The following is a 25,157-nucleotide window of genomic DNA, read 5'->3' as shown; positions in this document are numbered from 1 at the left end:
AATATTTCCACCCAACATTAGTTTTTGCATATGAAAACAAGATAAGTTAAGGTACTAAGAGAATTTCTTTGGACAGTATCCAGCCTATATTACTGCCCTTTAACTTAAGAGCAATAAACCTAAAGAGATAAATAAAGAGGTAAAACTATCAATGACCATAAAGGTCTATGCTCATGCCAATAAATTTGTAAAATTCAAAAAGGTACAATATAAATCAAATCAGATACTGAAATTGTATTTAAATTCTCTTACAAAATGTACTGCCTCAACTTGGAAAACAAATAATTATGTACACTGAGTCAGAAAATTATTTTAATAGTTACAAAATATCTTTTTTTTTTTTTTTTTACAGAATCAGTATAAAATAGCAGTTGATTTCTCCATAATTATCAGAATTATTTATACTTGAGGTCTTGGGTAAGTGGGGCTGAAATCAACAAAAGGTCTTGGACTGTTGGCTCAGAAATCTTCCTGGGAAGCCCACCATGTTGATGTCTGTCATGCTTAACTCCTATGAGATGACCCGGTCCTTTTTTAAAAAAAAGTATCTTTTTATTCATTCTTTGGAGGCTTGAAGTGAATTCGGCAGCGTTCATTAAACACCTAAGATATGTGAACAGAAACAAAGGTCACTGAGTCATCCTGTATAAATCAGGCCTGGAATTCAATTAAATTTGGCATGGGTCAGGTGGATATAACCTTTTTTGTCCCAGGTCAACAGGTTTAGGAAACAGAGGTGTTTCCTCACTGGTTCAAACTGACTTACTAGGTGCTAAGAGCTCAGAAGGCCTTGATATTCATTTATACGATAATTTTAATATTTTAATAAAATTTAAATTATTCAAGGAAAAAATCATCACAAGCTAGCTTATTTGGTAAACTAACAAATATGCTAGTTCCATATCCTGGACATATTTTGGACAGTTAGACAAAAATATCTAAATTAACTTTAAGATAAAGCTTTTTAAAAATCTTTTTATAGGGCTTCCCTGGTGGCGCAGTGGTTAAGAATCCACCTGCCAGTGCAGGGGACACAGGTTCAAGCCCCGGTCCAGGAAGGTCCCGCATGCCGCGGAGCAGCTAAGCCAGTGCGCCACAACTACTGAGCCCGTGCGCCACAGCTACTGAGCCTGTGTTCTAGAGCCCACGAGCCACAACTACTGAGCCCGAGTGCCACAACTACTGAGCCCACGAGCCACAACTACTGAAGCCCACGTGCCTAGAGCCCGTGTCCGCAACAAGAGAAGCCACCACAATGAGAAGCCCACGCACCGCAACGAAGAGTAGACCCCGCTCGTTGCAACTAGAGAAAGCCTGGGTGCAGAAATGAAGACCCAGGGCTTCCCTGGTGGCGCAGTGGTTGAGAACCTGCCTGCCGATTCAGGGGATGCGGGTTCGAGCTCTGGTCTGGGAGGATCCCACATGCCACGGAGCAACTAGGCCCGTGAGCCACAGCTACTGAGCCTGCGCGTCTGGAGCTTGTGCTCCGCAACAAGAGAGGCCGCGATAGTGAGAGGCCCGCGCACCGCGATGAAGAGTGGCCCCGCTTGCCACAACTGGAGAAAGCCCTCGCACAGAAACGAAGACCCAACACAGCCAAGAATGAATAAATAAATAAATAATAATTAAAAAAAAAAAAAAATTAAAAAAAAAAAAAAAAGAAATGAAGACCCAAAGCAGCCAAAAGTAAAATAAATAAATAAAATAAAATTAAAAAAAAAATCCTCTTATAATGTAGATTTTATTTAGATATCTGTCATGCTTTTCTAAATGAGTGCCAGATCCTTCTCACATGGAGATCTACTTGAAGGGAGTCCAGTCTTTTGCTAAACTGTATAAATTTATATAATGTTTTGTTCTATTTATCTTGCTTCCTAAAAACTAAACAAATAACATCATAATGTTAAAAGAACATTCTATGATTACATGTCATGTGGGACTATGTCAAATAAAAATTTTGGTACATCCATTCAATGGGATATAAGCAAGCATAAAAAAGAATAAGGAAGCTCTTTATGTTCTGATTTGAAAAGATCTCCAACATATATTAAGGGAAAAAAACAAAGTGTAGACAATATACTTCCATTTGTCTGATAAAGGGGGAAATGTGTGTGCTTTCAAGGAGCAAACACCTTATCACATAGGTGGAAAGGGCAGAAATAAAAAATCTTGGCAAAGAGGATAGGATAAAGAAATGTGATAAAGCAAAGAAAATTGATTTGTATTTTGCAGTTTATTCATGGCTCTGCAAGGTGGTACACTCCAGTTTTTGGTTCAGTTAACCTCCCTCTGGATCCAGCCCCATTCCATTGGTTAATTTCAAAGGGTAAAACAGAATTTTCAGTTCATTCTTTCAGATATAATAGATTTCGGCCTTTGGAAATCTTTGAAGTTTTAGAAAGGACAGGCAGACATACTTTTTCAGAAAACTAAAGTAGGAATTTTGTAATTTTTTTTTTTTAAGTTTTATTGGACTATAGTTGCTTTACAAAGTTGTGTTAGTTTCTACTGTACAGCAAAGTGAATCAGCTATACATACACATATATCCCCTCTTTTTTGGATTTCCTTCCCATTTAGGTCACCACAGAGCACTGAGTAAAGTTCCCTGTGCTATACAGTATGTTCTCATTAGTTATCTATTTTATACATAGTATCAGTAGTGTAGAATTTTGCAATTTTTAACTACATGTAAAGTCCTGGGATCCTGGTCCCCCAATCTAATTCCTAATTAGAACCACGTAGGTGGTAATAAGGAGCATGTGAATCTAGGAGCCATAAAAAGCCTATTACCAAATACCAGTAAAACTACATACAAACAGTTTCACAATCAGATATGTTAGAAAACAGATAACTGTGAAGGATAGATAATGATATGAAAATTTATGGAAAGTAACTGAGCTCAGAAAAGCTAACTTGAACAAATAACCTGGTTGAAGGTTCTAAGTTAACAACTAATAACTCTAAATATCAAATAGCCCATAATTAGTATTAGGAAACATACAGAATGTCTCCAATTCTGTTCCCATGACGATCATGCAATTCTACCATATGACTGTAAAGCTACTTTTTGCAAGATGGCTCTAACTTGGAGTCTAAACACAACCCGCTCCCCCACCCCCAAAAAGTTAAAGCCTTCAATTGCTTGTAAATGAAGGATCTTTATTATTCTTAAGTGCCCAAGGCACTCTTTGCTTCCCCCCTCCCTTGGTTTCCCTTTGCTAGTTCTGCTTCCCGTCCTAGTTCTCTCCAAGAACCAACATTATTTTATACCTTCCAGCTCCTGTCATTTACCACTTCTTCAACATTCAGTTCTGACTGCATCCATTTCAACTGCAAGAAAGGAAAACAAAAATGAAGTTACGAAAATTTAAATTAAAGAACTAAAACCAAACTCTATGTTTTCCTAGCAAAACCAGCTGCTGCTCCTGCATTCTTTATTAATGGTAATACTTAGGCCAGATTTCAAAACCTTCTTTGAAATAGCCGTTCTCCTCATATTTAATCAGTTGCTAAATCTTATAAAGCCGTAGTTCTCAAGCTTTGCTGCATATTATAATCACCTTGAGAGCTTTTAAAAAAAAAATCTCAAATGCCCAGGTAGTTCACAGAAGAAAAACAAATGGCCAATAAACCTATTTTTAAAATGTACAATTTTATTCATGTATAAAGAAATGTAAATTAAGCCATAATATGACAAAAATTTTTTCAATAGAAGAAATCTGATATCTGATAAAACCTAGTATTAGTGAAGGTATGGGGAAAGATACACTCACATATATTTTTAGTAGGAGTACAAATTGTTACAACTTCTATGGAGAGCAATTTGGTAAGACTTACCAAAAATGTAAATTCACATGTCCTTGAACTCAATAACTCCAGTTCTAGTTATTGATCCTACCATATAGATTTGCAAAGATAGCACAGACGAACAAAAAAAAGGACAAGGAGGTGGCAACCTGATTTGAATAAAAGAAAAAAGAAACAGGAAGAAAAACAGAGAAGAAGAATATATAAGGCTCAAGTAATTGAGAAAGGGATGAGTTTTCCATACCTTAACCATACAGCCAGAGGTGTGAGGCTAAAAATGCTAGTCTTTCTAACTTTCTTTTTAACTGCCAACCTAATTACTCCATCAAAAAAGAAGCCAATTCTATTGTCAGGTCCAGATGGCAGGGCCCATCATACTCCTAGTCGCCTCTGGTCAGAGAGACTTGAAAGGAAAGAAGCTAACCAATTCCAGGAGGAGAACCTGAAAATATTCAGGAAAATTAGGAGAAAAAAAGCATGAACTACAGGTTGAGGCAGCCAAGAGGTTAACAGCAGGATGATTTCTTCAGGCCAAAGTCAAGACCCAGGCCAGGAGATTTGGGAACAAAATGCCAGAGGGATTCTGGGCAACCATGAGTTAGGTACCCAGACCAAAGAACCTAACCATAAATTAGGAGTACAGCTCAGGCAGGAGGTTTGAGAAATATGCATGTAACACTATTAAGACTGGATGTGGGGACTTCCCTGGTGGCGCAGTGGTTGAGAATCTGCCTGCCAGTGCAGGGGACACGGGTTCGAGCCCTGGTCCGGGAAGATCCCACATGCCGCGGAGCAACTAGGCCCATGAGCCACAATTACTGAGCCTGCGTGTCTGGAGCCTGTGCTCCGCAACAAGAGAGACCGCGATAGTGAGAGGCCCGCGCACCGCGATGAAGAGTGGCCCCCGCTTGCTGCAACTGGAGAAAGCCCTCGCACAGAAACTAAGACCCAACACAGCCATAAATAAATAAATAAAATTAAAAAAAAAAAAAAAAGACTGGATGTGGTACTGATCCAAATGCTCCTTGTAAACTCCCTTCGTAGACTCAAAACTGCTGTCAGGGCTTCCCTGGTGGCGCAGTGGTTGAGAATCTGCCTGCCAATGCAGGGGACACGGGTTCGAGCCCTGGTCTGGGAAGATCCCACATGCCGCGGAGCAACTGGGCCCGTGAGCCACGATTGCTGAGCCTGCGCGTCTGGAGCCTGTGCTCCACAACAAGAGAGGCCGCGACGGTGAGAGGCCTGCGCACCGCAATGAAGAGTGGCCCCCGCTTGCCACAACTAGAGAAAGCCCTCGCACAGAAACGAAGACCCAACACGGCCAAAAATTAATTAATTAATTAATTTAAAAAAAAAGAAAAAGAAAAACCCGGCATTCTCTTTAAAAAATTAAAAAAAAATTAAAAAAAAAAAAAAAACTGCTGTCAGAATATGGGGCAGTATATAGGATTGAAACCATGAACAAGGGGAAGGACTGCATTTCTGATGTGCTGTGGAGTAGTAACAAGCCTGAGGAAGCCCACCTGCTTACATTAGAGCAACCTCGGTTTCAGATTTTAATCAGTTATATCGACCCAGAAATCATTAAAGTTTCACTGCTCTGTCAGAGCCTGGACTTTCTGCCAAAGAAGTAACAACTTTAAAGAACAGTGTTACAACAGGCCACTAAGACAGTATTCATAATCGCTCTCAAATATTTAAAGGGATGTTGTGTAGAAATGGGTTTAGACTTATCCAGAGGGAAGATTAAGGATCAGTAATTACATGTTACAAGGAGACAGATTTTCACACTAAGTAAGAAAATCTCTGAACAATTACAATTGTCCAAAAAGAGAATGCACTGCCACATAAGACTGTAGATACCCCCAACCCCCTTAATACTGGTTAAACAAAAGGTGGAAACCACTGGTTGGGGGGATATTGTAAAGAGGATTAATATAACAAATATGGAGTCCCAGCGACTCAAAAAGGAAAGAAACTGCCACTTCATTATCAGTCAATATGCAAGCTCTTACATATATTATACAATTTAATCCTCACCAAAAAAATAAAATATAAGAAGTTACTAAGTATCAATTCCATTTTACAAACTGAAAATCAGAAGTTTCAGAACAATTAGTTTACAAGGTTACAAAACCTCCAAGTGGTAGATGGGATTATTTCTTTAGAGCTGTCTGCCTTTACAATCCATGTTTTTTCTATTCTTGAACACCGCAGATATTACAGCCAGCTTCTAATGCAATTTCAGTGCCAACAACAAAATGCTACCTTTGAGATGGTTGTTTTGTGTTTTTTTTTTTAAATAAATTTATTTTATTTATTTCTTTTTGGCTGTGTTGGGTCTTCATTAGCACGGGCTTAGTTGCTCCGCGGCATGTGGGATCTTCCCGGACCAGGGCTCGAACCCGTGTCCCCTGCCTTGGCAGGTGGACTCTTAACCCCTGTGCCACCAGGGAAGTCCCGAGATGGCTGTTTTTGAGGCTCTGGGTCTTAAACAGGTAAACTTCCTCTCAAAGGCTACTAAGAGGTGACAGCAGGTATATAGTTCCAGCAAGGAATGTGCTTTTTCTGAGGTAAGGATTCAGGTAAAGAACTGGGAACTTTCAGACTGGCATCACTGTATGTAAATAAATTGTTCACTAAAGTAATCAGAATTTGACTATTAGTCACAACTTAAGGTAAAAAAACACTGACTGAATTTAGAGTCAGACGAGATGGGTTAAAGTCCCAGTTCTACCACTTACTAGCTTGTGACTCTGGGGATGTCAGTATCTCTAAGTCTGTTTCCATATACAGAAAATGAAGAGGTAGAGCTGGAACATCTCCAAGAGCTGTCTCTTTCTGATTCTATAGTCTTCATAGCAAACTTGAAAAAAAAATTCAAGTTTCCTTATTTGCTTAAATACTACTCATGGTTAACTTCTACTCTAGTCCTATGCAATATCACAGGCCAGAAAACTGCCTTTCAAAACTCACTGGCTGGTTTCTAAAACTCCTCCTTGCAGTGATTGTCTAAAGGCATATGGGTAGAACAGAGGGCAGACAAAACTGTGTGACACATCACTCCTGAACACTCAGTGGTTTTTGAACTTTGCGCTCTGCTAACAAGAGTTACTCTATTCTTTGTCTGACTTAATTTGCAAATAATGATTTTTCAGTTTCTGATTTAACAGCCCTGCCCTGCACTTTCCTTTGTCAATACTTCAAGAGCCTGTTCAAATACAAAATCCAAAAAAAACTAGATCTTAACCAGCTTTCTATAATTTATCTATAAGCCTTCATCAACACGGAGGGTAGGCTAAGATGACCATTACAGCCTAAGTTCACTGTCTGAAGAACCCACCACTGGCTGATGAATGAGCAGGTGTGGAACACAGGGCTGAAGCAGTCGTCATGAACAAAGAGAACAGCAAAGACAGTGGATGAATCCCGTATCCAGTGAGACACACTGCAGCAGTGGGATGACTAAGAAAGTGCACACCTGTGTGCAGCAAAAGAACAAAGGCTTGAGAGAGACAGCAAGATCCCTTTTTCAAAGTTTGGCTACGTCTACTAAACAAAGAGCAAACTTCACAAATTGTTCAGTATGAAAACATGATTCCATCTCACACTGGATTTTCAGTCACCTGACATGTAAGGATCAGTAAGTTACCTATTAAGCCATCTTAAAATACAGACATGATTTTGATAATTATACAGTGGTCATGTAAGAAAAAGCCCTTGTTCTTAGGAAATAACCAACATATGTAGGGGTAAAGGAGTATAATGTGCCCAACATATTCTCAAAATGGTAAAGGAAAAAAAATGTGTATGGGGAGGGGGAGGAAGACAGGGAAAGAGGGAGGGAAGGATGGAGGGGGAAAGAAGAGTAGAGAGAATGAACTGTAAAGCAGGTGGAGCAAAATGTAAACAATAGGTGAATATAGGTAAAGGGTATATGGGAGTTCCTTGTACTGTTCGTGCAACTTTTCTGTAAGTTTGAAATTGTATCGGAATAAAAAGTTACCCCTGGGCTTCCCTGGTGGCGCAGTGGTTGAGAATCTGCCTGCCAATGCAGGGGACACGGGTTCGAGCCCTGGTCTGGGAAGATCCCACATGCCGTGGAGCAACTGGGCCCGTGAGCCACAACTACTGAGCCTGCGCGTCTGGAGCCTGTGCTCCGCAACAAGACAGGCCACGATAGTGAGAGGCCCGCGCACCGCGATGAAGAGTGGCCCCCACTCGGCGCAACTGGAGAAAGCCCTCACACAGAAACGAAGACCCAACACAGCCAAAAATAAAAATAATAAATAAATAATAAATAAAAAATTAAAAAAAAAAAGTTACCCCTGAAGGCCCCCTCCCACCCCATCCTCCTCAAAAGACAGCAACGTAGTCCACAAAATAAAATATGGCATACATTTCAACTGTTTTCTTGACGTGTCATGTTTAAGGGCTATAAAGAAATAGCTCTGCTTCATTAACTCTACTCTGAGGTCCACACCCCATCTACATGACGGCTGACTTAGGGAAAATAAAGTTTGCTCTGACATAGCACTCAGTGGACACTTGGTGTTCTCTAAAAGGGAAAATGGTAGGCATGGGAGATGAAGTGGAAACAAAGGAGAGTCTGAAAAGAGTCAAAGACCCATACCATCCTCTCCACAGCAAAGAAATAAACATAATGAGGCTCTGATGGCCCTGGTTATATTTAAATAGTACTATATTTTTATGGCGGAAGAGGGTAATATCCTGAAGTTAAATATCTATATTACATTTCAGCAGATTTCTACAGCTGAAACCAGAGGTAAATATTTTCAAAATGTAAATATTTTTAAAAAAACGTTTCTTCTCAAGTCAAGCCTCAAAACATAGATACAGATGTGATTTCCCTAGATTTTTTGATGTGGTGTTGGTCTATATTAATCCTTGTATCTTTAACTGTGGAATATATAAAGGAATGGCAATAACATGATTACATGCTTCTTTTAGCTAAAGCTTGCTACACTCCATACGTTCATGAAATGCACATTAATTTACCAATTAGTATTGAAATGTAATAAAATAAAGCCCATTAAAAATGAAGTACTGGGCTTCCCTGGTGGCGCAGTGGTTGAGAATCTGCCTGCCAAAGCAGGGGACACGGGTTCGAGCCCTGGTCTGGGAAGATCCCACATGCCGCGGAGCGACTAGGCCCGTGAGTCACAAATGCTGAGCCTGCGCGTCTGGAGCCTGTGCTCCGCAACAAGAGAGGCCGCGATAGTGAGGGGCCCGCGCACCGCGATGAAGAGTGGCCCCCACCTGCTGCAACTAGAGAAACCCCTAGCACAGAAACTAAGACCCAACACAGCCATAAATAAATAAATAAATAAATAAATTTAAAAAAAAAAAAAAAAAAAATGAAGTACTAATCTCCTGATCATTTTGTTTTAAGTAATAACCATATCTTACTCTGAATTTTTCATATTAAAAACTGCCTTTAGGGGCTTCCCTGGTGGCGCAGTGGTTGAGAATCTGCCTGTTAATGCAGGGGGACACGGGTTCGAGCCCTGGTCTGGGAAGATCCCACATGCCACGGAGCAGCTGGGCCCGTGAGCCACAACTACTGAGCCTGCGCGTCTGGAGCCTGTGCCCCGCAACGGGAGGGGCCGCGATAGTGAAAGGCCCGCGCACCGCGATGAAGAGCGGTCCCCGCACCGCGATGAAGAGTGGCCCCCGCTTGCCGCAACTAGAGAAAGCCCTCGCACGAACCGAAGACCCAACACAGCCAAAAATAAATAATAAATAAATAAATAAAGTAGCTATAAAATTTAAAAAAAAAACAAAAAAACAAAAAACTGCCTTTATTTTGAAGGCTAAGTTTGGAAACCTTGCCTCAGAAATGTAAACCCTGTTCAACTTACCTTTGTCTGTTCTTTTCTAAGTTGCTTTAATAACGTTAAATTGTCCAAATTCTTTTCTCTCTCCTCTCGGAGCTGTTTTACTACTGATGAGGTCTGAGCTATACAGTTTTTTATGACTCGGTCCCTACTGGCATGAGCCGCCATCAACTAAAAGAACAAAAGAAGGAAATGAGAAAAAAAAAAATCACACCAATTTGTCACATTTCAGTGTTTTAAAAAAAAATTTTTAGGCTACAGAAATGTAATACTTTCTAAAACAGTTTTTAAAAACTGAATCTATGAAAGAGAAGATTGTGCTGAATGAGCCAGCTCAAAGGCAGCAGCTGTGAGGGTGAAACTGAAGAGGTTGGCTTGTCTTCTTCCTCACTTAGCTCCCAGGCCTTCCTGCTCCTCTTCCTGCACTCCTCGTGCTGGGCTTTTCATCTCAGTCTCCTTCTCCCTACACTCCTTTCTCTCCCATTCTTGCATCTGTGTGTTCCTCTACCCTATACCCACCCCTCACACACCTTCTGGGCCACTTCCTATTGCTGTTCTCTTTTTGTCCTTTCATTTATTTTTGAGCCTCATGTTGTCAACAGTGCAAAAAATTATAAAGTAAGTGATATAGAGAAGCTCTTAGTTACAATAAAGAAAAACAAAGAATGCTACATTTACCTATGTCAGACAGAACCCTTTTCAAGATTTTAAACTTTAAGTACTAACAAGGAAAAATTGTACATGAAGTAGAGGTCACTGATTCCATCAATTGCGTGTGCTGACGGAGAGTAAGGATGCCCGACAGAGCAATTGTTTATTAGCCTTCATCTTAATGTAACAAATCCAATACAATAATTTGTATCTATTTTCTGCCTTGTTTCATTAATTATGATAGTCATGTTTCAATTCAAACATACTCCCATGATCATGGCCAAATTCTGAAGATACCCCAAAAACTTGGGGTGGAGACAGAGCAAAATACTAAAATAATATGCAATCGTCTTTATAATTAATGGTGCATAATAACAGTGGTTAACCTCCAACTAAAATTTAAGTGTTGGCTTGCTCCATTTAATCACGTTATATCATTCCTTCTTCTCTCTGAAGGGGGAATATCCCAATGCTATGCTAGTGATGGCTGTATAGAAATAACCCATTATATATATTTTATATAAAATATGGGACTAACAACCATTCTATAAGCATTCCTCATAAGTTATTTGAAATACAGCTCTTAAATGGTCATATTGGGACCCCGTGGTTGAGAACTACTGGTCTAATACACACCAGGAAAGAATAAACCTTTATATTTCTAGAGGGGAATACCAAAAGTGCATTAGTTAAAAGCTGTACCCATGTGAAGGGAGGGAATTTCCTAACAGATGTTAATCCCACCTATAGTATATTTCTCTAATATGCTAATTTTTTTCATTGTAACATTTAGGGTTCACAAGGACAGCCTCAAGGCCCATATTTATTAGCTAATATGCTGCTTCTGTTACAGGCTTCAGTTTCTTCTTTTGGAAAATTATGGATTATGAGTAAATAGTCACTAATATCCTTTCCACCTCTAAAAGTTAGAGGCAACATGACTCAATACATTGCTCAGATGCCAGATGCTATTTAATTACTTTGATATTTTGTCTAATCCCCCAGCAATTAGTGAAACAGCATTAGTACCAACTAGAAGTCTATCACAATATTCTCATTTTTCTATCTGCATTTTAAAATCAATTTCAAATTTTGTACATTTTATTAAAATGTTCAATATCTTTCTTTTGGTCTCTCTCCACGCAGTTTCCTTCCTTGGTTGGGCTTTCCTCCATTATTCCCGTCTTTAGCTTGGCCCCTTCCCTGTGGATACACTTCTAGATGCAGACTACCCTCCTACCCTCACCTGCTTACTTTTCCTTCAGATTAGCCCCACTGTGAACTCACTCCTATGTGAACAGGAATTACTGGGCAAGTCACCTTTTACTCAGTATTATCAATTATTGTGGTCCGTTTTCATGACCATCCTTCAATAAAATTCAAAACTAAGAGCATATGCAAGAGGAATATGCATGGACTTCTTTCTGTACATATATGTCAAAGAAATGAGGACGCTTGATAACTAGTAACAGATGGCGTGACATAAGCCTACCAGAGAAGAAATAACACGAAACCAGGCTTATTAGCTCACTAGTATCAGATGCTTGAGGATTTGGTCATAAGAGAATTATTTCTGATACATAAAGTGCTTATTAAAGGAACTGAGATAAAATTAAGAAACTCAGTAAAGTAAAACTTTGGTTAGAGGAGAAAAATCCTGAACTATAACCATATCATAACCATACTTCCTTTGATTTGGGGTAAGCAATTTTGAAATGAAGACACTTGGGGTGGGGCAGGAGAATGATTCAAAACTAGTCTAAAGGGGGTATATCTAGGACTTCCCAGTTTTATTTTACCACAACTTTGAGAACTTCTTTTAGGCTGAAATTTTCACCTACTACCTTTTAATCATTATTTTAAAGTAATGCTTTTTGCCTTTAAGGGAAACAGAATGTCGTTTTCCTGATTATAGTTTTTTGGTGTTTTTCTTTCTAGAACAAAGGCTGATTCTAAATTAACTCTAAATTCTACTTTCCCAAACATCATTTTAGAATCCTAACAATGACCCTTAGTTTAACTATCATTAAAAGCAATACACTTAAATATTGTGAATCAGTATGTTGTACACCTGAAACTTATATAATATTGTACATCAACTATACCTCAATTGCAAAAAAAGTTAATAAGTTTTTGTCACGGCATTTTTTGTGTTTTAAATCTTCCTCCATAACTTCTGACAAAATGATGTAAGAAGCATACTTTTTAAACATATAGTCCAAAAGTTCATTATATTAAAGAGATAGCTTTAAGAATTACTTTAAATCAATCATTATGACACCGGTAACAGTTCTGCATTTGTAAAGCACTGTTCCAAGTTCATAGACTTTTTAACTGTTCCGTATTGATTTTTATGTTTATCTTGAAACTAAACAATAAACAATGTAAAGCTAGGAAAACTTCATATATTGAGGGAATATGCTCTAATAAGGGAATCTTACTGAAATTATTTCATTTTTACTAAGATTATACATTTAAGATTGGGAATTTCTAAAATCAGTGCTTTATAATAACTTTGCTGATCTTCTCCTATTAAGAAGTATTATCATTAGAGAGTGCAAATATTCCTTTATCGACTATAGAAGGAAGGGTCAGGGACTAAAGACAGTCAGGGTGACCATAAACAACTTGGACATGTCACAGAGTTCCACTTCTTAACTGAGACAATATCTAAGGGAACTCAGTGGTACTTGTTAGCATGGGTACTCTACTGCAGGCTCGACCCCTGGAACAAAGCTACTAGATAAATAATCCTTTACATACGTTCATGTTGCTGGATCCCTCTAGAATACAGATGGAGAAAAACCCAAACACATACACAAGAATATCTAAAACAGAAAGGTTCCAAATTTAGCATGCCAGTTTATCCTGGTTCAACAAAGGAATAAGAAATAATAACAACAATAAGAGAAGCAGCAAGCATTTATATGTAAAACATTTAGTACAGTAAGCACTTTATATTAACTCATTTAATCCTCTAACAATTGACCAGATACTTTTCTGATACTATTTTACAAATAAGGAAACTGACTCAGAGATTATTTCAAGGTCACCCAGCTAGGAAGTAGCAGAGGTGAGATTTAATCTAGATATGGAATCCATGTTGTTAATTGCTATACTATAAACCTCTAGGTTAATAAAAAGATTCTAAATGGAAACAATTGAATAGATTATAGAGATTAAATATATATATGGGTAGTGAGGTGGATCACTAAAGCCATTACAAACTTCTATCAATAGTTCTTTAGACAGAGCTACCCAAAGAAACTAAGTGAACTGTCGAACAACCTCATACTAAATTAGGCCTTGGACCCATGCTCTCTACTCCCAATATTGGAGTCTACTCCTTAAAGCCCCCATCCTTGCAATTTTATGAAGCCACAAGAATTACCTGACCACTCAACAAAGTAACATACTTTCACATAAAAGCAGAAAAAAATATCAGCAGTTAAAGCTTTGAATTTAAGTGATATGAATAAGTTTATCCAAAACTGATTTTTTTTTTCATAATTGAGAAATGGACTTTAGATTTTAAGTAATACAGTAATCTTGTGGTAGAGCCTAAAAAAGCAAATGCCATTTGAACATCAGCTTCCAAATTAATGAAAAAAATATAAGCTATAAAAAATGCTTAGCTACATCGTTATTTCCTTTCACTTTTAGAAATTAAAAAAGAGAAATAAAGGGGATCTTTAAGAGGCAATGAAAAAATATATACTTGAGAAACCAAAGCCTCAGAAAAGGACAATTTATCTGTGGCTTTTCCGTCTCTCCAAATGCTTCTTTTCCCCTTCCTGATGAGTGAGGGAAGATAGAAGATATATTGATAAAAAGTGTGAAGGGTTTTAATTCTTCCTTAAATCAGGTGTCTAGCTTCTTAAGATTGATTCATTCAAAGACCCTGCTCTTGTTTCACTGTTTTATTGTACTTGACTGTTTCACTTTCTCCTTCATTCCTTGAAGCATAAGCTTTCCTTAGTTAAAGGCTGCTCATGAGGGGGTCAAAAAACGGCTGCTTTCATTCCTTAGAACTGTCTCTTCCCAGACTTGTGCTTAAGATCACACATTTTCTTTAGTTTGTAGAAACCAGATCAAAACCTATATACACCCTCAGGTGTGGGCAAGAAAACATGAAGATTCCATTCTTGTATCCACAGTTTAATTGTACGTCAATTGTTTTCTTATTTTGCCTACAGAGAAAGGCATAAAGGAAGCACAAAAGAAAAGACTCAAAAGGTACACTTACAGACTCATAAAGTTGTTTACAGGTTTGGCTGGCATCAATTTTCCCTGCAAAGGAAGCTGTTGGAACCGTAGTGTTTAATTCATGTACTATTCTGTCATCAATCGTCCTCATCACCTTGAGTAATTCCTATATATATTTAAAATAAAAGAATAGTAACTTGAATGGAAAGTTAAGTGGTTAAAAAAAGACCATTTAAGCAAAACTAAATAAATAAATAAAGCTCTTGGATATGTTACAACCCTGTGAATTAGGAGTGGGGAAACCACACTATATATAGTGCAACCACAGAAAAATCTTTTTTACAAGTATGAGAGGTAGGTTATGTAATAGTAATTCTAACGATTGGCACAACTCTTTCCTTGGTCCCACTGTGATCATCTTAAGTGTAAAGATGGTTTCATTCATTTGTAAACCCCATGCGCTGGCACGGTGCTTAGCAAACACTGTGTGTTCTTTCCATCTCCAGCATACAGCCAATAAAGGATTCTACTGAATTTGATTACCTCAACTGGTCCAAAACAATCCAGCGTCATTGCTTACTCTGTTCCCTCTTTGTCCATCATTCTAAAATGTGGTGCTAGACAGAAATTTTCTAGAAAGATACACAAGAAACTCTCAGCAGTGATTAACGTGCAGACGTTAATCTATATCCTTTCAAGCTTTTTTTCCTTTCAGGCTTTTTGTTTTTTAGTTTTTTCCTACGATTGTGTATTATTTTTGTAACAAAAATAAAGTATACTGCTAGAAAAGGAATCAAATCTCTTTGTGGCTTTCTTGTTCATAGAACAAGTAGTTTTACCTTTTCTCAGTTACCCAAGTTCACATTTCCCAAGGATCTCTCCCCTCTAAAAGAGGGTCCAACTCTCAAAACCCAATCAAAATAAAAATAATACCAAAAGGGCAGGGAACTTAGAAAGACCCTGATGAGTATACCAACACAGCATAATTTAATAGGTGCATAGTCCCTTCTCCCCACATTTTGATTAGGGTACTTCTTTTCACTTGTCACTAGACAAAGGCTAGGTATCAGCTACCTTCTGTCTGCAGATGATATAAACTCTAGAAAAGGTTTCTAGTAGTATACCCCTTTCTTTCTCTTTTAATCCACCCTTACCTCACCCCAGCCCCACAAAACAAAACAAAACACAATCACAGAAAAATCATTAAGAAAACAGAAGTGTATAATACTAGGACTATACTTATTGAAAACATCCAGGAAGTTAACATTTAATATTAATGTGTATTAAAAGCATCTTTGCTTGATCCTCTCCTTCCTTCAACATATGAACCTATTTCTTTGCCAAACTTAAATCCATCACTGAAATCAACTTCTTCATTCCTTTCATCCATTTTTTTTGGTCATATTAAAAATAACAGCTTTTAATCTGAAAATTGGCAGGAGTGCGATTTGCATACATTATTTAATCATATGATTGTGAATAAGTTATAGTTACCATTTATTCTTTTTTATTGAATTATAGTTGATTTACAATATTATATTAATTTCAAACATACAATGTAATGATTCAGTATTTTTATAGATTATACTAAATTTAAAGTTATTATAAAATATTGGCTATATTCCCTATGCTGCATCATCCATTTGTTAAAATAAACTTTTATTATGATTAAAGTATTACACAATCATTTTGGAAAAATTAGAAAAAAATTTAAAGAAAATAGAATCATCCATAGTTAACCATTATTAATAAGATGTCCCTTTGTTTTTTTTTTAAATTAATTTTTATTGGAGTATGGTTGCTTTACAATGTTGTGTTCAGTTTTTTCTATACATATCTGCAAATATTTTTATCAAATTGAGGTATTATATAACATTTAAAAGTTTTACTTTATGGAATTATGAGCATTCTGCCCTTGTTACCTTGAAGACATTTTTAATAGGTGCATAAATATTCTATTCTGTGGAGGTATCACAACTTATTTGACCATTTCCCTCATAATTAACAGCTAGGCGTTTCCAATTATAATAACCATTTAGGCCATTCAGTCTGTCTTCAGCCTAGATTCTATTCCTATCAGGCTATTAATCTTTAATTAGTAATTTAATGCCCTTTTCTAGAACCCAATCTAGAAGTAAAACAGCTTGTAGAAGGCTCATAATTTAGACTAATAAAAACAGGCAAACATCAGACCTAAAACCAACTTCACTATCTTATCCCCTCTTCTTGTATCTTTCTATTTTTGTCAATAGTATCAAGATTCTCTATAAACTGGAATTCTTAGGGGATAATCTCAACATATTCACTAAGCAATCACCACTTTAAATAATGTTTTATGTACAGTAGAGGATATATAATGTCAGTAAGTGGCAAATTTCAAACAAACAGCGGCAGTACTATTTAGAGTCAAAAAATAGGTAAGTAGCAAAGAGGGACCTTCCTTGCCAACTTTACCTCCTACAACTTGCCTATTGAAACAAAAACAAAAAAAACCTTTAAAACCTCTCTCTTCTTTCCCTCTATCTAAATCGAACTGATCCTGAGGCCAAGGCTTACATTATACCTTTTAGATAAAGCTTTCCTTGACTGAGAGTCCTCAGCAATCTTTCTTCTTTAAACATACGCAGCAATTAGAGAGACCACAGAGTTGATTCATTAACTCACTCTTCATTCAAAAAATACTTACTAATGTCTAATGGTTAGGCACCATTCTAAACACCAGGGCTATAATGGTGAATAAAATAGAAAAGGCCCTTGCTCTTATGGAGCTAAATTCTCAGAGGGGGAGAGAGACAATAAGCAAGTACCCCAATAAATGAGATAATTTTAGTACTGAAAAGTACTACAAAAAAGAAAACTGGTAATGGGATGAAGAATGACTAGGTGGGGCTGAGGGGCTAATACTTTAGATAGGGAGATCAAGGAAGGCCTCTCCAGGACATAACATTTGAGCTGAGATCTGAATGATATAAATAAGCCAACTAAAAGGACATCTGGGGAAACAAGTCAAAAATTAAGAGGCAAGAACAAACTTGGGGATGTTTGAAGAACTAAAAGAAGGCAAGTGGGCTGGAAGTGAATAAGGGAAAGAGTGGTATTAGGTGAGATCAGAGCTGAGGAGAAAATAAAGGACAGTAGAGACCACAGAAACAATTAAGGGTTTTTTCCTAAAGGAAACAGGGTTTTAGGCAAGGGAATGATACAACGATTAATTTTTTAAAAGATAACTTCGACTGCTATGTGGAGAATGGAAACAGGGTGATCATTCAGCAGACTATTATGGTGGTCTAGGCAAGAGACAAAGAAGAGGTAGCAGTGGAATCAGGGAGAAGAAGTTGGATTCAGGATATATTTTGAAGAGAGAGCTGATAGGACTTGCTGATGAATTGGTGTTGGAGGATGAGAAAAGAAAACAGAATGACGTTTAGGTTTGAGACCTGAGCAACTGAATGGATGGTAGATTCATTAATTAATGGTGGGGAGAGACTGGGAGAGGAAAAGATTTGGAAGGAGTGGGAAGATCAAGATCCTATTCTGACTCACAGGATATTTTACATTTAGGATTATTGTTAATTGTTTGTGACACCGGTATTGTTTAAAATTGTAATCTTTTAGAAATAAAGACTGAAATATTTACAGAACAAAAGATCTACCTGGGATGTGCTTCAAAATAATCTGGTTAGGATGGGGAAAATGGTAGTATATGAATGAAACAAGAGTGGCCATGAACTGATTGTTGGAACTGAAAGATGAGTACACAGGGATTCATGGTACTCTCTCCTTTTGTGAAATTTGAAATTTTGCATAATAGTTTTTTAAAAAAATTCTGTTTTGGACATGTGAAGTTTGAGATGCCTGTTAGATATGAGTAAAAAAGTTAAGCAGAAAGTTGAATATACCAGTCTGACACTGAACTGGGCTGAAGGTATATTAACAAATATTTATTTGTTTTATTTATTTATTTATTTATGCTGCACGGCTTGCGGGATCTTCGTTCCCTGACCAGGGATTGAACCTGGGCCCTCAGCAGTGAGAGCTTGGAGTCCTAACAACTGGACTGCCAGGGAATTCCCCAAATTAATGTTTTTAAAGCCATAAAACAAGAAGAGATCATTGAGGGAGACTGTAGGGAATAAAGGGGGTTAACGATCAAGAAGGAACTCTAGCATTTAAAACTACAGGAGAAAGACTGAGATGTCACAGAAGTCAGAAGAAGAAAGGTTTCAAGGAGGAAACGGTCAACTGTGTTGAATGTTACTAGGAAGTCAATAAAGATGTGGACAGAAATTAACTTTTTAGATTTAGCAGCATGGAAACTATGGGTGATTTCACAAGAGTCATTTAAATAGAGTGTTTAATGGGCTGAAAAGTTAATGTGGCTTAAGTACAGAGAATAAGAGAAAGCATGGTGTAAAATGAGGTCCACCATTACAGATTATGTTATAGGATTTTAGTCTTTTTCCTGAAAGCAACAGGGAACCAATGAAGTGTTTAAATACAGTGGAGTTACATGATCTGATTTGTATTCTGAAATGATTGCCTAAGTTAAAGGTAAAGAATTAAAGTGTGGAAAATGGATTAGAGAGAAACAAGAGTAGATGCAAAGAGGTTAGTTAGGAGACTGATGCAGGTGAAAGATTATATCATTTCCTAGAGTTTTGATTTACTTGGAACTTTAACTAGTTTTGAGTTTGATCATTAGCAATACAGCCAACTTTCCCTCCAATAAAACAATTTGGACATACTGTTAAGTTCCTTACAGCAATGGGAATTTATTGGCATTAACTAGGTAATAAATCAAACAATTTCAGTCTTACAAATGTGAATTTTCAAATATATCAGTTCTCTGTGTGCTAAAGAATCAATATATGATCTAGAGCTTGGCTTTTAATATGAAAGACACCAGCTATCTAAATAACCTCTATCTAATCTAACCTCTAAATAAAATGAGGTTATTTTAATCAAAATTTTTCAATTGCATGAGCTACATTTCAAGTGCTCAAGAGCCACATATTGCTAGTGGCTACCATATTGGACAGCACAAATTTCCACCATCACAGAAAGCTCTACTGGACAGTGTTGAATTCGAGATAATATAATGACAAACTGATAGTGCATTTGTTCAGGAATTGCTGAGAACTGTAAGCTACTTCTAAATATCACAGAAAAGATACTAGGAAAGCTAAAGATAAGGCGGAAAAAGGGGTAAGGCTCAGGAAGGAATTTCTTTCAAAATTGCAAAAGGAGAAGGAAAAGAACTATAAACTACCTCACTAGGCACAAATTTCTTTACAGTACAAAAGGTGCCAGGGCTCTTAAGGCAACTCCAAGGGGGTCTAGAGAAAAGCTTAGGTACCCTCACAGACTGAGAGCAGATGAAGGTTAATGCAGGCACATAAGTGCTGCCATTAAACTATATGTATCATTCATAAGGAATTACTACCTACCTACTTGATACTTAGCTCCAATGGCATACCCTCTCTCTCACAAATTCACCAAGAAAATATAAAGAAGACACCCCTGAGCAGATAGCATACAACAAACTGCAACACAAGTCCACAGAGATAATACAGAAATATACACAGTTCAGTGGCTCTCTGAAGACTACATCTTTGTATAGGAGCTGGAACCCTGATCAGCTTCTAAGTGTCAAAGAACAGCAGAAGATAACTCTCCAAACTTTGTAGTGCCTCCAGCTTCTCCTTTCATTCTCCTCAAAACAACAAGAAATTCTGATATATCATCAATCTCTAACTTTAGGCTAACCCTTTAAAGTTATTCAGGCACTTACCTTGGAATTGCATTTTATGGATTACCTTTAACTGTGGGGTGAAAATCTCACCCTCTTGGAAGGCAATTTCAGTACTGAAGGACTGACCATATCTAGCAGCAGGGAGGGGTGGAGAAAATTTTCTACTGCCCCTGCAATTATACTATACTCTATTCCTAAGGTTACTCCTTAGATAAATTCTTTTTATTATTTTGGGAAGCTTTTAGAGTACACGGGGGGTGGTAAAAGGTCTATTACTTGACAGTAAAATTAAAATGTACTCCACAGAATGATCTGAAATTTCTTAACCTTTCTTCTCCTCACTCTCTGCCTGAAGGTACCCAGAAGTAGATCCCATTCACATGGTGCTCTTTCTGGCTCCTCAAACTCCATTTTTATAACAATGCTCACACTGTGCCTCCCCCAAGCTAGAAATACAGACTTGCCTGCAACTGCCAGAGTCCTGTGCGGTCCTCTGCACTCGCAGGCAAGGGAACAGAGAGCAGCTAGGTATGTTGCAAAAGATACCATCACTGATGCTAGAAAATACTCTATTTAGCCTGTACCTAATTACCAAACAACTCAAAATCAATTGTGTGTAAATAAATAAATATTCTTACCAGAAATACCAAGACTTAAACATTCTAGGAATACTTAGTTGATTTTGCTCAGGTGATTTATGAACTGGGTCTCAGATAGAGTCAGGAAGAAGGGATTTCAGGGTGTCAAGTGGAAAAAAAGCACACAGAAATGACAAAACATCATGTGTTCAGGGAAAAGTAGGCCTATGTGGCTGGACAGCAGAGTTCAAATGTATATTGGAAGTGGCAGGGGTTGGGGAGAGAGAAGTATGTATGAATACGGGCAGTGGTGAGAGCTAACTAAGCAGAGGCACTTTGGGATTGGATTTTAAAAGGACTTGTATGCCATGTTAAGTAGTTTAGACTTAGTCGTATAATCCTGAAATTAGATGCATGGTTCAGATTCTAAAATTTAGAAGATAACAGTATGAAACCATAGCATTATGGAGGTTAGATTGAAGGGGAGATATATTAGAGAAAGGAATGACTGAAGATAAGAAGAGCTACAGCAAAGCTAATTGCAAAAATGATAGGGTGCTAACAAAGACTGTGGGCGTGGTAATAAATCTTCCTAAAACATCTCTTTGATCAATTCACCCCCTCTGCTCACTGACTCCCTAACCTCACACTTGGCATTCAAGGCCTTTCATAACCTGGTTCCAATCTTTTGTGCAATCCCAATGTGCACCTGTGCAAATTCTGAATTCCAGCAATTTGCTATTTCCCCCCCCCAATATATAAAATTTTCTGCCTATATACTATTCCTTCTACCTAGAATTCCCCTGGTTCTGTCCACCTCAGGTACAGATCAATTACCATCTATTGACTTAATTCTCTCTGAACTGTTACAGCATTGTGTTCATATTCTAAATATCCTCTACACGTTTTATATCCCCGCTTGAGTTCCTTGTTTTATATCCTGCCCACTCAGTCTCTCCAAGTGCCTGATACCTAGCAGGTTTCTGTTATGGACTGAACAGTGTCCCCCCTCGGCCCCCCTCCTGCCCCCAATTTGGTATGTTGAAGCCTTAACACCCAGTGTGACTATTTTTGGAAACAGGGCCTTTAGGGAGGTAATTAAGGTTAAATGATGTCATAAGGGTGGGACACTAATCCCATAGAACTGGTGTCATTGTAAGAGGAAGAGAAACCAGAGATCTCTCTCCCTCTGTGTGCACAAAGAAGTCATATGAGGACACAGTGATGAGGTAGCAACTTACTTTGAAATGCATCAAAAATTAAAAATAAAAAAGGTGGATTGATGGATAGATTGAAGGATGGTATGTGATTTAGTAAATATAGTGAATCACTGTAGAACCTACACAGTGGGTACATGAGTATTCATTGTAAAATTCTTTGAACTTTCTACAGTGTTTGAACATCTTCATAATAAAATTCTGGGGAAAAAGTACCTAAATCTTTATAATAAAAAGTACACAATTTTCTGTTTCTCTTCCACAGTATTCAGTGCAGTGCTTTTCACATATAAGGTACCTACATACAAAATGTAATGGTTTCATAGCTCTAAAAAACATAAACTTTGATTAATAATTTGTGAGTGTGCCAGTTAACTAGTTTATAATTTTACAAAATTCATTTAAATGTAAATGTTGTACTAAAACTTTACATTTTCAAATACATTTTTTTTTTACATTTGTATGCCTCTGAAGCAGTAGGGGCAAATGTTCTTATACTCATTCATAATGAGGTTAAATGATATGCCAAGGCCAGCTCTGGAAAACCTGATCTTCTTTTAACCCAGGGTATTCTCCATTATAAACCACACATTTGGAAAAGTCCTAGAGAAACAATCTAAAAACTTCTCCAGGTTTCACTAATGAGATTCATTTTATGACTTTTTAATTTACATTATCTCTGTGAATAAAATGGTTCTGCAAGACAGTTTAGCTTTTGCCTCACTTACAACATCTCATCTGACCTTCCAAAAGAAAATGAAAGTGTTCTTTAAGCACCGTTGGATGTTTCAACAGCTCAAAGAGATCCTTTGAAATTTGGTTTTAGAGATTTAAATAATTATAGAGATGGAAGCCATTTTAAATGTTTTTTTAACATAATCTTATTTTACAGATTCAAAAGTTAATTATGGAAGGGGTCAGGTGATTAGCTCAAGGTCCCAAAGCTGTTAATGGCAGAAGTAGTACTAGAACCCAGAACATCCAACTTCCTAACCAGGGTTCTTTCAGATAAACTTTAAGGCTATCATTGCTCAATTATCTGAGCTCATTAACCAAAGTTAAATCACAGGACTAATGTGACAAGACCAAGGCCACAAATGGGCTGGTTAACCTTAGAATCCAACAGTCTTTTTTCTACCTTATTTAAGATTTTTACAAATATTTGTATTTGTTAGGCACTTTGATCACATTTGAAGTCTGCTGCTGTTGTGTTGATCTAATCTGCGCAGCTGAAGTGGTGAAAAGGGTGTATATAATGCTGGAAAGACTCCACAGAAACTTCTTTGACCAAATGATGTTTGTCAAATAATTCAATCTGTTGAGATTATCTTCAAGAATATCACTCCCTAAAAACGGATGCAAGCACAAAGCTTACTACAGAGGTCAGTGATACGTGAAATGATTTTTCATTATCTTTAGAAAATACATTTTTCATTATTTTTAAATTCAACACTCTTATCAAGACAGCAGCACTTATGCTTACATTGGAACAGATAACTTTCATAGCAACTTCGTCAAAATCCAGACCCCCTGTTCTTTAATTCGTGGGTTAATAATCAGCCCTAGACCTCTGGTATTTGAATATATAAAAGACATAACCTTTTTCTTAAATGTTACATTTTCTCTAATGGTTGGGAAGGCAGAGCACCAGCGCAGGTACTAAGATTAATCGACCCTTCAAGCCTCCAAACGTTCTGACCCATCAAAACAGTGAAACTCGTACAATGTTTTTGTTTTGTTTTATCAAGTAAGTAAGCTTTCCTTCACTTTCTTCTCTCCTATAAATACTCAGCTTAAAACAGGAGGGGAATGACAGAGACTAAGAACTGAGTTCAGAGAATGGCTAAATAGTTGTTGCAATCCTTACCCACCCGGCCGGACTCGGCTTTGCCACCGAGGAACCACTGGAGTTTCTGGGTGCAGTTACTCAAGGCCTGGGAGGCGCAGGGAGAGCCATGACCCCAAGGCAGCAGCCTCGCTCCCTAAGGCCAAGCCCGCGCCCCCATGACCTCCAATGGCTCGAAAAAGGAGTTTTGAAATATCCCCTTTTGCCACAACTGGTCCGCACTCCCTCCCAGGCCAGAGTAGGGAACAGGGTCCGGGGACGAAAGGAAGGGAACGCCTGCCGCGTGAGGAAAACCCCATCACCTGGAACTCGGCGAACTCCTCACAGCTCACACCGCCACTGGGCGCCGCCATATTGGACAACCACGAGGCCCCCGCCGCGAGCCAATCACCGCGAAGCAAAGGTGTCCGCGGCACCGCCTAACAAAAAATATTGAGAGGAATCTCAGCAAGAAAGCTGAGCTCAAGGTTTGTCTTTTCCCCTTAGCCTCGCCCACATGGAAACCCGTAATGCTGCTATCCTTCTTTTCACTCCTGTGCCTTTAACATGTCCTCCTGGAACTGGCCCAGGTGCATAGATCGAAGAATGTCAGAACTTGAAGGGATCGTTTTACTCCAATCCCATTTACTTAACAAAAAGGGAAACAGTTTCCTGGTCGCACCAACCAGGTGGTTCGAGGAGGAACTCTCAAGGAGAAGTGAGGTTTTTCTTAACCCTCTCGTCCCGACCCTTGAGCAGAGGGGCTTTTGTTCTTTAAGAATTTGCGCCCACCAAGAAATGTCAAGAAAAGACATTGATGGTAGTGGGGGGTAAGGGTTGAATAAGGTGTTTAGGTGTGGAAATAATAAAATGTTTTATTTTATAAAAATAGGCAAATAGAAAACAACATAGGAAGCATACATGTGAATTTCTCAGGTAGCCTGAGAGATACTCCCAAAGCCAACCAAGAGATGAAGGCCACTGGTCACTAAGAACCCAATTACGCAGTTTTGAAAAAGGCATGTACACATTCATTGAAAATACTGAAAAAAGTGTACTGAAATACTGGTTTATCTAGGCAGTGTGATTTCGGGGTCTACAGGTCACAAAAGTCCTACGGTAAGCACATTACTTTTCTTCTATTTTAAACGGATACTTTCTTAGGTGCAGAGAAGGACATTGCAAAGGCCCTCGAAACCAAGACTCCAAGAGAGCACTTTTAGGGCCGCCTCCAAGACGCGGCGCCAACAAAGGTGGGGCTG

At 38.0% G+C, this 25,157-nt stretch overlaps 1 protein-coding gene across 5 annotated transcripts; it reads right to left on the bottom strand.

Moving 5' to 3' along the window:
• Positions 1–299: 299 nt before the first annotated feature.
• MIX23 (mitochondrial matrix import factor 23) lies at positions 300–24,324 on the bottom strand. Of its 5 annotated transcripts, XM_059922128.1 has the most exons (6): positions 24,219–24,282; positions 23,209–23,416; positions 14,564–14,689; positions 9,691–9,837; positions 3,272–3,331; positions 300–603 (listed from the first exon to the last, which is right to left on the bottom strand). In XM_059922128.1, the coding sequence occupies exons 3-6, from the start codon at positions 14,672–14,674 to the stop codon at positions 553–555; spliced, it is 369 nt and encodes a 122-aa protein (XP_059778111.1). In that variant the 5' UTR covers positions 14,675–14,689; positions 23,209–23,416; positions 24,219–24,282; the 3' UTR covers positions 300–552. The 5 variants fall into 5 exon arrangements, with proteins under 5 accessions (XP_059778111.1, XP_059778109.1, XP_059778112.1 ...); XM_059922126.1 differs by lacking the exon at positions 23,209–23,416 and having other exon boundaries at positions 24,219–24,324; XM_059922129.1 differs by lacking the exons at positions 23,209–23,416; positions 24,219–24,282 and adding an exon at positions 23,938–24,139.
• Positions 24,325–25,157: the final 833 nt, after the last annotated feature.

Source organism: Balaenoptera ricei, chromosome 4, assembly GCF_028023285.1.
Source record: "Balaenoptera ricei isolate mBalRic1 chromosome 4, mBalRic1.hap2, whole genome shotgun sequence".
In the NCBI taxonomy this organism is placed as follows: domain Eukaryota; kingdom Metazoa; phylum Chordata; class Mammalia; order Artiodactyla; family Balaenopteridae; genus Balaenoptera; species Balaenoptera ricei.
Note: the sequence above shows the minus strand (reverse complement) of the source record. Positions and strands in the feature narration are given on the sequence as shown.

Bases quoted from the DNA above. Each gene is read 5' to 3' on its own strand.
- MIX23 (XM_059922126.1), bottom strand. From the start codon at position 24,269: ATGGCGGCGCCCAGTGGCGGTGTGAGCTGTGAGGAGTTCGCCGAGTTC. The intron at 14,690-24,218 runs GTGATGGGGTTT...AAATATATATAG, and splicing joins AGGAGTTCGCCGAGTTCCAG to GAATTACTCAAGGTGATGAG. The intron at 3,332-9,690 runs GTAAGTTGAACA...CCTTTCTTGCAG, and splicing joins TTAGAAAAGAACAGACAAAG to TTGAAATGGATGCAGTCAGA.